Source organism: Macrotis lagotis, chromosome X (assembly GCF_037893015.1).
Source record: "Macrotis lagotis isolate mMagLag1 chromosome X, bilby.v1.9.chrom.fasta, whole genome shotgun sequence".
NCBI lineage: Eukaryota > Metazoa > Chordata > Mammalia > Peramelemorphia > Peramelidae > Macrotis > Macrotis lagotis.
In genome coordinates, this window is record NC_133666.1 from 74,370,239 (window position 1) to 74,382,613 (window position 12,375).

The 12,375-nt window shown below is 48.5% G+C and overlaps 1 protein-coding gene across 3 annotated transcripts in view; it reads left to right on the forward strand.

The window, feature by feature from the left end:
• Window positions 1–2,706: 2,706 nt before the first annotated feature.
• Window positions 2,707–12,375, forward strand: part of PHKA1 (phosphorylase kinase regulatory subunit alpha 1) — a 95,353-nt gene continuing 85,684 nt past the window's right edge. For all 3 annotated transcript variants that reach the window (XM_074206896.1, XM_074206897.1, XM_074206898.1), the window contains exons 1-4: window positions 2,707–2,799; window positions 3,677–3,835; window positions 6,109–6,156; window positions 8,548–8,716. In XM_074206896.1, coding sequence (XP_074062997.1) covers window positions 2,722–2,799; window positions 3,677–3,835; window positions 6,109–6,156; window positions 8,548–8,716 — 454 coding nt within the window. In that variant the 5' untranslated portion in view covers window positions 2,707–2,721. The remainder of the gene's footprint in view (window positions 2,800–3,676; window positions 3,836–6,108; window positions 6,157–8,547; window positions 8,717–12,375) is intronic.

Consider the following 12,375-nt stretch of genomic DNA (forward strand, 5'->3'; position numbering starts at 1 on the left):
CTGAGCTAATCACAGCCAAGCTGTCCGCTTCTTGTGCTAGGCAAAACATCATGTAAAAGCCAAAGAACCCTGAACCTCTGGGTCTTTGTACTGACCATGAGCCTTGAACCCACATTATCTCAGCAGCTGCAGATGAGGAGGGAGTACATTGCAGACTTGGAAGGCAGTCTGTGCAAAGGCATGGAGGGGGGAAATATGGAATGTTGTATATAAGAAGCAGCAAAGAGAGCCAGGATGAGTGGAACATAGAGTGCATGAAGAGGAGTGAAGGCTAATAAAACCCAAAATAAAACTCACCACCTTACACACTGATTCCAAAAGCTATATAATCCAAGTGTCCCGTATTTGTGTATGTGTGTAACACTCTTTGAATGGTAAGTTTAGGATACTATATTTGTTGTTAGGGGGAATCGGGAGCCACTGGAGGTTATTGAGCAATTTGCAGAATAAACAATTTCGTGAGGAAGAAGGGAGATGCTTTAGATAGATCATGGGCTCATAAGTAGAGGTGTCAAATAGTTGTGGGCCACACATGACTGACAAAAGTCTTGAATGTGGGTCAAACCAGATGAAAATATAGTTCCTGATTTTGATCTATTAATTTAAAAAAGTAAAATATAAATATATGGTTTTCTAAGTCTAAATGTAACCTGCTGGCCTCCATGATCTCTATGTCTATTTGAGTTTGATACTATTGATCTAGTCTATTTCCTTCATTTTTCAGATTAGGAAACTGAGGCCTTGATGTAGTTTGGTTGCTGTGGCTGTTGCTGTTGAGCCATTTTTCAGCTGTGTCAGACTCTTTGGGATGCAGTTTAGGGTTTTCTTGGAAGACAGACTGGACTGTTTTACCATTCCTTCTGCAGCTCATTTGGCAGATGAAGTCTTTCTTTCTACCCTTAGCTAGCATGGATCTAGTTCTTTGAAATTTGCACATTTCTTCCTACAGATTTTTATTGTATAAGCAGGATAATTCCTGAGGTAGGCCATAATTTTTTTCCATTTTCCAGAAGAGGAAAATGAGGCTCAGAGAGTGACTTGGCTCGTTAAATATCCAAGTTGGATTTGAAGCTAGACCTTCCTGCTGCTGAACCTAGCCTCCTATTCACTGTATCTGTCACTCTCAGTTTGTCCATCTGTAGTTAAAAATCCTCTCTATCACATAGGGTAAAAGAATGACGTGTCTTTGGAAGGCTTGGAAAGAATTCTTGGCCTGTGGATCCCATTGAAAGTGGATGACTGTGGGCTGACAGGTGACAGGAGCTGTAGCCAGCTCTTACCTGGTGAGATGATTGAGAAAAGTTCATGGTGAGTGTTCGCACATAGCAAAAGCAGCGAAGGTTGCAGGTCTGGCCTTGATTTACTGTTTGGTTGTTTGTGTAGACTAGAGAGTGTACTGGAGAAAATGTTAATGATGCGAATTAAACTTCAAAGAGTGTTACACATACAACCACCAGCCCAAGCAGGTTATTGAACAATTACCATGGAACCCGCTCCACATTGGTGCCTTTCTCCATGCTGGGAACAGTCTGAACCCAGCATCCATTGGTGATTTGAGTAGTTTCTTATACTGAATTTGTCTCTTGTGTCTATTATAAATTTGAATAACCTCGGTTTTTGGTAATAAGCACTCTTTGCATTACCTTCTCCCAGAAGTCTCAGAATCTGTTCTAGTCCCCAATGGTCTCACGACCTCTCGGAGTTTGAATTTCAGCTCTGTTGCTCGCTCCTTATGGGACCTTAATCAAGTCATGGAATCTTTGCCTAGCCTCAGTTGCTCCATCTGCAAAATGAGGCATTTCAACCAGATGCCCTTGTCCCTTCCTTTCTTTTTTCCCTTTCTGTGGTCTCCGATTTTCTGAGCACAGCTGGTAGCCTTGCCAAATAGGAGTTCAGAGGATGGAAGCAGAATGGCCTTGTTCTGCATGGCCCCATCTGGTGCACTTGGCAGCAAGGGGAAAAGGGCAAGGAGGCTGGATTTGCCTGGAACCAGAAGCGGTCAGGGGGTCGGAGGAGGCGGGGCTGGCGAGCTAGGTGGTCTGCAGGTGCCCATGCCCAGAATGACCCTTGACCTGCCTAGCTGCAGGGAGGGGCGCCCGTGGGGATGGGAGGGGTGGGAGGAAGACTGAGGTGGGGCTGACCGCTGGGAAAGCGCACCTGCCTGGCCTCAGTTTCCCCCTGGGCGTATGGCTGTAGTAAGCAGATGCCCTGGCAGCGCCCGCGAGACCCGGTGCTTGGGGACACCTACGGGGCGTCCCAGCGCAGGCCGCGGAGCCCAGGCCTCCCCTCCCACGCCCGAGGCGCGCCGCCAGCAGACCCCCGGGCCGCGGGCCTGTCGAGGCGGGCCGGGGGCGGAGCCGGCTGAGCTCAGCTTTGGGCCTGCGCGAGATTTAAAGGGGTCGCCAAGCCGCCCCGGGCCGGGCCTCGCTCCCCCTTGCGCCCTGCCTCTCGGTGGGGAAATGGCGGCCGGTCCCTAGGAGGACGCCGAGGCCGGAGCCTGCCCCTGCTCCCGGGCCCCGCCCGGAGGAAAGCAGTGCGAGTAGGACCGGCGGGGTGCCCAGCCGCGGCCGGGCCGGCCCCTGGGGAGGCCCCTTGGGCCTAGTGCAGGCTGGCTGGCTGGTCCCCCGCCCCGCCTCCGGTCCGGCCCCGCCCCGACCCCGCCTCCGGCCCGGCCCGAGCCGCCGCCGCTAGCGCCGCGGCCACCACCCGGCCAGAGGCGAGATGAGGAGCAGGAGCAACTCGGGGGTCCGGCTGGACGGCTACGCCCGCCTGGTGCAGCAGACCATCCTGTGCCACCAGGTGAGAGTGGGGGGCGGGGGCCCTGCAAACCCCAGCCTTGCCCTTGGCCAACTTGGCTTGGCCGCCCGGCCTCAATTTCTCCCAGCAAGTGGAGACAAGCGTCCTGGGGGATGGCGCTGCATGCTCCCCACAAGCGCCTGGCTCCCAGGAGGTGCCCAACAAAGACTTTCCGACTGAGCATGGGGCGCGAGGTCCTGACCTGGGACCAGAGCCCCCCCCGAGATCACCCTTACTCTTCCTTCTAAACCGCTCCCCCCCAGTCTGGCAAAACCCCACCCCCCACCCCCCACCCCCGTCACACACAAAATCCCAAGGCATGGCATGATCCTTTGTTCTCCTAGGCCGTTCCTTTTGGTCTGGCCTTAGCTTGGGAAAGTTGAGGGGCCCGTGGAGATCCTCACCCCTGGCTCTTCGGCTTACAAAGAGGGGAAGTCAGGGCCCCAGAGGGCAAGGGACTCAGGATCACAGAATAACCCAGATACAGATGACCTTGGAGAGCACTGAGGCCAGTCCTCTCCTAGTACAGAGGAGGGAAACTGAGGCCCAAAGACAGGCAGCAGCTAGCCTCAGTTCACACAGCCAGGAAGGAGGGGGGACACTCTTGCACAGTTAGGGTTCATAATTCCTTCTTCCCAGACTTGTTGTCAAGCTGTGGTCCTATTCAGAGTGTCAGCGATTCAGATTTAAAGGCCAGACTCCAGCCTTAGAATAACAAGCTTTGCTGTTTCAGAGGGGAGCCAAAGAAGGAAATGATGAGCCCATTTCCTGGATTAGGTTTCCTCCAGCTCCCGGGAAATTCAGGGACCTTCCAGGTAGCTTCCATCTCCCCACCCTTCCGTCTTTGGGCCTCCTCTGACTTCCATTTTTGGCTCTGCAGAATCCTGTGACTGGCTTACTTCCAGCCAGCTATGAGCAGAAAGATGCTTGGGTCCGGGATAATGTCTACAGCATCCTGGCAGTATGGGGCCTGGGCCTGGCTTACCGCAAGAATGCTGACCGAGATGAGGACAAAGCCAAGGCCTATGAATTGGAACAGGTGAAGAAATCCCTCATAGCACCAAGGTCCCCACTCTGGGGCACCCCCCCCCCCCAACCAAAGAGCTGGGAGGAGGAGAGGCAACTGAGACTTAGTTGGCAGAATTTAGCCAAGAAAACTAGGCTTTATAGTTCTTTGTCCTCTGGTCCCCTCTACTCTTGGGACATTCTGAACCTGCTTTTCCAAAAGTTGGCCCAACTCTCTCTGTCTCTGTCTCTCTCTTGCACTCTTCCTTCTCAAAAGCAGCCTGTGCTGTTTCCTGGTGGGGGGGGGGGGTGTTCCCTAAAGCTCAGATTCCTCCTGGTAAATAACAGTAGCTCCCAATTCCCAGCCTATTTGTTCTAAGAATACTCTTTGGGGTAAGTCCATGGGGCTGTCCCTTATGTTTGCCTCATGATGTTTGACTAAGACTAAGAGCCATTCCAAGTGGACACAAGGAAAGACTGTTCTTTGACTTCCACAACTCTAGCTACCCCTTTCAGGCCCCACTGGTTTGCTCAGAGATCTTATTGTAGGGGCACCTTTAGTTACCAGCACCTAAATTGGCAGACAAGGCTCAGGAAGACTACACCAGCCATTATGAGTGATAAATGCTGCTAGACCCAGCCAAGACCTGAGACCAAACACTTGGATTCTGATCCTACCCAGCTCTGTTCTTGATGACTTTGAAACCTGTACCAAAGTCACCCCTCCTCTCTGGGCTTTCTTTTCTTGATCTTTATAACAAGACATTGACAGATGAGACTTCTGACTTCTCCAAGTTTGAAATCCTTGGTCTCATGACTTGACCAAGGGCATGTGGTCCTTAGAGCCAAAACTTTTGGTGTTCATCTGATGAGGAAAGCCAAATGCAATCACTTTGGGGGCCAGGAGACCTCCCAGCTGCCACCTCCAGGGTGGTGTCAGGGTTAGGACTAGGACATGGGAATGGATAGAATGTGTTCTTGAGCTGGACCAGTAACCTGCCTGGGAAGACTCAGGGCTACAGGGCAAAGGGTAAGAGAAGATAGGTAGAGGGATAGAAATGAGGGGAACAGACAGGAGAACAAATAGAGAAACTTTCTTGATTTCCCATAAAAAGTTTGAAAGCCTCTATTCCTAGGGCTGGTGTGTGTGTGTGTGTGTATGTGTGTGTGGTGTATGTGGTATGTATGTTTGTGTATGTGTGGTTTGTGTGGGAGGTATGTGTGTGTATGGTTTGTGTGTGTGGTATATGTGGTGTGTGTGTTGTGTGTGTGTGGTTTGTGTGTGGGGGTATGTGTGTCTGTATGGTGTGTGCGTGTGGGTGTGTGTCCTAAACAACTTGAGCTGTATGATGTGCTTTGTAAAGCAGGGCTGCCTGATGGGGAAGCCCCTTGTCCTTCGTAGGGGGGAAGGGAATTAGGAATCACAGCTCATAACTTTATCCTCCCAGCTTATTGTCAATCAATTAAAAATAGACCTCTGATCTTCCTTTCCATCCTTAGGGGAAGGCCATTGCTTTATGTGCAGTGTCTTGAAGGCACTTGTTGGGGTGACATAAAAAAGGACTCCTCTCTCCCCTGCACCCCAGCAGAAGTAGTGAGCCTCATTCTCCACATGTCCTTGGTTCCCCTCAAGCTCTCATTGCTTCCTCTGCCTGGCTGGGCTCCATGGCCAGTGTGGGACAAAAGCTCCATACAAAGTGGGGCCAATCTCTGAACTTGGGCCACAGGATTTGTTCTGTAAGAGTGGGGCAGGTCTGGGGCCTGGGGGAGGGGGGATTCCAGGGCCATAGTCAGGGCTCCTTAGGCCCCAGTGGGGAAGCCATAGCTCAGTATGTCTGGCAGGATGGGTAGGTTGGGGGTGGTTTCACTTTAGGCCCCAAGCCTCCACACTTGTATATAAACTGAAGCTCCTTGTTCCCTGGAAGAGGTCCAGATGGGTGTTCCTGAGCTCTCTCCAAGGCGACTCTGGGGCCTGAGGGCTGAGTGGGCCTCCCAGGCTTCAGTGGGACACCCTCCCTTCCTGCTAGGGGCCAGCAGGAGGGCAACCCCTCAGCTCTTTTGGTGAGCCTCTCAGGGACAAATGCTGCTCAGCTTCTCTCCTTGCTCTGCTGAGTAGTTTTCCACCCTGCTCCCAGCCCCCCCCCCAGTGCTCTTCTGTGTGTTCCTGAAGCAGATACCATGCCAGTACTCAGTGGGGATAGAGTTACAGGCTTTGTAAAGGTCGGGGCCCAGTTGGGCTTGCTGACTCAGGGCGTTCCTGTCCTGGGCTGTGGGGCTAATGGGCTGCTTTTCTGTTCCTCCCTGCAGAGTGTTGTGAAGCTGATGAGGGGGCTGCTGCAGTGTATGATCAGACAGGTAGGCCACCACCATCACCAGGAGCTTCTGCTCCTCTTTCTCCTCTCCAGCCCCAATGATGCCTCAGACCACTGACTGGCTCCTTAAGATGGCTAGCCTCGAACTCCAGCTCAGTAGCACTTAACTCTATGTGACCTTGGGCAAAACACATCTCCTTTTGTGACCTTCATTTCCTTCTCTGTCAAATGACTTCTGAGCTGCCTCCCAGCTCAGAATAGAGGGAAACCTGCCCACAGCTGCCCAACTGTCAACTCTGCCCTGACCCATCTTGTACCCTGTTCCTTGGCCTTCTCTCCTGCCAGGTAGCTCAAGGAATTACTGTCAGTAATAGCAGTGGAAGCCACATATGATCAGCATTGTAAAAGACAGAGAAGGAGGGAGAATAGAGAGACAAGAAAGACAGAGACAGATGGGTACAGAAAAGGAAACATACAGAAAGACTCGCAGAGAAAAAGAGGACAGACACAGATAAGGGAGAGCTGAGAGAGACATGGACAGAGAGGGACAGAGAGATAAATACACTCCCCCCAGAGAAAGACAAAGAGAGAGAGCAGGAAGGTGGGAGAAGGGGAGAGAGAGAGAGAGAGAGAGAGAGAGAGAGAGAGAGAGAGAGAGAGAGAGAGAGAGAGAGGAGGGAAAGACACTCAGAAAGCAATAGGGAGCAGGAGGGGAAGAGACAGAGAGGAGGACAAGGAGGAGAGGAAGACATACACAGAAAATGAGAAAATGAGAATGGAAAAAGCCCAGAGCCTCCCTCTTCCAAGGACTCAATCTGACTTCATTTCTAGGGTTTCCCTCTAAGAGGAGAAGCCACATCCCAGCCTGGTGAGGTCAGGCCCATGGCTACAGTCCCGAAGCCTTGTCTGTCTCTGGCATCCAGGGATCAGACCTTCCAGGACTCCCACTGTCCCCCAGTGTCCCTCCTGCTGGACAGCTCCACTGCTGCCCCTGTCTTCATGTGCTTTGGCCTTGCCACTTGGTGTCCCATATAAGCTCTGGGAAGCAGAGATGCTTGTTCCATCCAGAGCTTTCCAAATCACTTCCAGGGACCCCTCCCCATATCCTCTGTGGTGGTAGTAGAAGACAATCCCAGGATGACAGGGATCCCACCCCTCTACTCTAAGCTCCCTCTGGGCCAGCCATATACGCACCTGTCACCCTGCCATGTATTCTGCCAACCTTTGTCTTTCTCTTCCTCCCTCCCTCCCTCCACACCCTTGAGGCTCCTGAACAACTGGCATCTGATGGACACCTGCTATCTCAGAGAGCTCTTTTCTGAACGTCTTGACTTTGACCAACTTTCCCCTTGTTGTGGGGCTGGGAAAATTGTTTTCATGTCATGTGGGCTGGGCCTGGGTTGAGACCAAAGGGATACTGCCTTCCTGCCCAGATAAAGGCAGTGAAAAGAGTAGAAGGAGCCAGGGGAGTCACAGACATCTTGAAGGAGGAGCAGGTGGCAGATCATCTGGCTATGGTGGCATCTTGAGAAAGCTTCAGGGAGGGACTGTACTGTCATCTTGGTGGCAGGCAGGATTTGGAGATAGTTCAATTTTTGTTGTTATTTGGTTGAGTCTGACTCTTGGTAACCCTAGGGACCATAGCATGCCAATGCCAACTGGTAGAGTTTTCTTGGCAAAGATACTCCAGTGCTTTGCCTTTTCCTTTTCCAGCTCATTTTACAGATGAGGAAACTGAGGCATGCAGGGTTTACTGACTTCCCCAGGGTCACATAACCAGTAAGGGTCTGGGTCCATATTTGAACTCAAGTCTTCCTGGTACCCGGTCTAGCCCTTAAACTAACTTGAGAAATTAGAGGCTGCTAGAAACAACTAGGAGACCAGTGTATCAGTACCATTGAGAGATCCCAAGAGCACTTCTAAGGTGCTAACTGGGAGGGGAGAGAGGGTTGGACGCTAGTGGTGGTGTGGGAGCTGATGAGGGATATGGATGCAGCCAAGCAGGAGACTTTGAACTTGAGATGTTGGGAGGATACATTAGAGAAATCTGGAGAGGGCCAGGTTGAGTGGAGAAGATAACAGGGTCAGTCTGAGGTGGGGGCACTTGAGGAGAGAAATTAAAGGCAGACACATGTGAGAGGCAGTGTGCACACATGCAGGTGTAGCTATAGCTGTGGAAGGAGCAACTTGTCTACCCAAGTGTCAGAAAGGGTGAACTCTGAGAGAGCTGGTACCTTGCCCCTCTTGCCCCCCCCCCAAGTCTAGGTCAATGTCTTCTGCTCAGCAGTTCTTAGAAAATGTTGGTGGGACCTGGAAAAAGAGAACAGAGATGCCAGCCAGTCTGAGCTATTCTATCCTCAGTGGCATTGGGGGTAAGAAGGACCCCCAAACTCCAGTTCTGGAGCCCATACTAGTTTTCCCTGTCCTGTTTTAGGTGGACAAAGTCGAGTCCTTCAAATACAGTCAGAGCACAAAGGACAGTCTTCATGCGAAGTACAACACCAATACCTGTGCCACTGTGGTAGAGGACGATCAGTGGGGCCACCTACAGTTGGATGCCACCTCTGTTTTCCTGCTGTTCCTGGCCCAAATGACCGCCTCAGGTGAGTCAGGAGGGTGTGCCCATCCACAACACTTGATCAGAGGTGAGATGTCATTCTCAAATGCTTGGCCTCCCAAGGCTATCAGGAGGATGCAATGAGCTCTTGATGCAAGGACGTCAGAAAACCATCTTTCCCCCAGTGCTGAAGACCAGCCACTGGCCACTAAGAAGCAGTGATGTGATTGGCCTACATTGTGTTGGGATTGGAGGGAAATGACTAGTCACAAAAATCCAGTGGGACTTTCCCACCTTCTTGTACTTTCAGATCATCTTAATCTAACTTTGTTATTTAGGGCTCAAGTTCCCTCCCTTTTGGGGAGTGCCTCAGGGGCTTCTTCTGTCTCTGGGGCCAGTCCTTAAGATGATTACCTCTGTATTTTAAAGGAGAGGAAAAGATGGACATTTTGTCAGATTCCACTGGTTCCATGTCGGAAAATAGAATTACAAACTTTTATTCACCATAGACTCCGGTAGGATTATGAGAGCCCAAAGCTAGGACTGAAAGGGACCTCCAAGGTATCGCATATGACTCCTTTATTTAGAGGAGGAAACAGTCACCCAAGCAAGTAGTAGAAGTAATGGTGAACTGCTCCCCCCACTTGTTCTGTGAGAGCTGAAAAGGACTTTGAAGATGATCTTGGCCAATCCTATCTTGGCAGGGGATTTTTCATTGTCAGAGGGAGAAGATTTATGTTTATAGTCTAGGAATTCCTTCTACCAGGCAACTGGGGGCACCACATTGGGGAAGAGCCCTGGGCCTGGAGTCAGAAATACTTGTATGAGTCCTGCTATAGATGCTTACTAGCTGTATGATCCTAGGCAAGTCACTTCACCTCATTTGCCTCAGTTTCCTTAACTGTAACATGAAGATAATAACAACAGCTACTTCCTAGGATTGTTGTGAGAATAAAACAATGAGATAACATCTGGAAGGCATGCTTTGCAACTCTGAAAATGGTAAGACAACCATAGGCATACCCTCATTGTTGCTTGCCTTATCAGTAAAACCCTAGATGCTGATATTGTTTTGTTCTATGTCATAGATAGTCGAATAACCATGCTAGCAAACGCCATAGAGACCATTTTATAGAGGAGGAAACTAAGGTTCAGGAAGAGGAGCAACTAGCTCATGTATTGTGAATATTTTCCCTTGATAAGAAAGACATATAATTCACTTTTTTTAGCTAAGTCCACATCATGTTTTTTATTCTTTTTTTTTTGGTTTATTTATTTTATATTATTACAATAATCTTGTTGTGAGAGTGAATATAAATCCCTCCCCCCCAAAAGATAAAGAAACCTCAAGAACAGTGAGAGAGAAAAAAAAAGTACACTTCAACTGTGTTCAGATTCCAATGGACTCCAACTTTATCCTAAGTCCACCAGAGAAGTTGCTTCAATATTTTTCCCACAGTTGCTAATACTAGCTGTATTTCCCTCTACTCTTCCTCCCCACTTCCATCTTTTCTATTCTCTCTCTCTCCTTTCACCCTGTGCCTGCTCAGAAGTGTGTTGCATCTGAGGACCCTCTCCCACGATCTTCCCTCTCTTCTATCATTTGTTTCCTTCCCTCCCCCCATTCCCCCTTATCCCATCCCTTTCCTCTCATTTTTCTCTAGGGCAAGAGAGATTTCTCTGCCCTATTGACACAACATGATTTTAATAATAATGGGAATGGGGTAGCTAGGTGTCACAGTGGATAGAGCACTGGCCCTGGAGTCAGGAAGACCTGAGTTCAAATCCAGCCTCAGACACTTAATAATTACCTAGCTGTGTGGCCTTAGGCAAATCACTTAACCATTGCAAAAAAACTAAAAATAATAATAATAATGATGGGAAAATTGTTGTAGTTTTAGGAAACCATGTAAAAATATTTTCATAAAGATGTTTCCAGTTGGTGTACACTAATATGGGCACTTCTTCCCCAAAGAAAGATCAGCAGTCTAACTATAATTAGTAAGTTCTTGAAAGTTGCCTAAGAGGTGGATAAAATGAAGTGAACTGACTACTGAGAGCAAGTTGAGCAGCTGCTCCATTACTTTTAGCTTTCATTTTTCTCCAACTAGGAAAAATGACCTTTGGACTCAAGAGATTAGACTGGAAACTCCCTGAAGGCCTGAACTATCTTTCCTCTTTTTTGTGACTCTAGAATTTAGCACTGTTTGGCTCCTAGGAGGTGTTTAATCAGTGTTTATTGATTGATTGGTTGGTTCTGAGGCATAGTAAGAAATCTTCTGGTTGCCCTTGATGAATTCATGTCAATACCCAGAAGAACTAGCTCCTTGGTTCCTGAGAGACCAGGCAGCTGGGACTGCTGAACCACTCAGATGACAGTGGTACGTGAAGGATCATGGAAAATAGAAGGACTACAAGATTAGAAAAGGGTAAATGACATCCCCTCAGATACCACTCCCAGGCGGCATCCCCAGATGGCACCCTGATTTTCATAAAAGGGAAGAGAACAGAACCTACAAACAACAGGCCAGGGATCTTGGCTTCTAGTCTCAGAAAAATGCTAGAGTGGACCATTAAAGGAATGATTAGCAATAAAAGAGAAAGGAAAAACAGTAATTCCAAGACCAGGGCCTGACAGACTCAGCTCATTTCCTTTTTGACCAGGACTTCTCAAATAGCTGATGAGAGCATTCTCATAGACACAGTTTACTTGATTTTTGATCTAGTATCTTATATATTATTATTCATTATTGAAACATAACCTATGCACTAGCATAATTATATGGATTTTGTTGGTAATGTTTGAATTATCGAACCCAAAGAATAGTCATTAATAACCCAGTTATCATCTTGTCGGATGGGTAGTGAGGATCCCAGGCATGCCTGCTTATCCCTGTATCAATGACTTTGAGTGAGACCCAGAAGGTGTGTGCATTCAATAGTCAGGTATCTTAAAACTGGGAAGGAGAGATGCCCCAGCTGCCAGTCAGGATTCCAAGGGCTCTTGAGGGGCTCCAGCACTAGTCTGAGATGAAATTACTAAGGATGAATGGAAAATCTTACACATGGGTAGAGGTGTGGTTAGACAACAGTTCTAGTTGTTTTTTCAATTGTTATATATTTTTATTTTTCCAATTACATGTTATGAAAGTTTTTCAACATTCATCTACATGCATGTGCATATTTTTAAGTTACATGATTTCTTTCTACCCTCCCTTCCCAACCCCTTCCCCTCAGCGGCAAACAGTCAGGTGAATAATGGACATACACATTTGTATTTAACATATTTACAGATGAGTCATTCTCGGTGTGAGGAATTTGATTAAGGGAAAAGAAAGAAAACCATGAGATAGGAAAGAAATACAGAAGAGAAATTTTTAAAAAGTGAATGTATGCTGGTGGAGTTGTGAGTAGATCCATCCTTTCTGGAGAGCCATATGGAACTATGCTCAAAGAGCAATAAAATTGCTCATACCCTTTGACCCAGCAATTCCAATTCTAGGCCTATATCCAAAAGAAACTGTAAAAAAAGGGACAAGTCCCACATTTTCTAAAATATTCCTAGCAGCTCTTTTTGTAGTGGCAAAGAATTGGAAATTGAGGGGATGCCCATCCATTGGGGAATGGCTGAACAAGTCATGGTTTATGAATGTGATGGAATATTATTGTTCCATAAGAAACCATAAATGGTCAGACTCTAGAGAA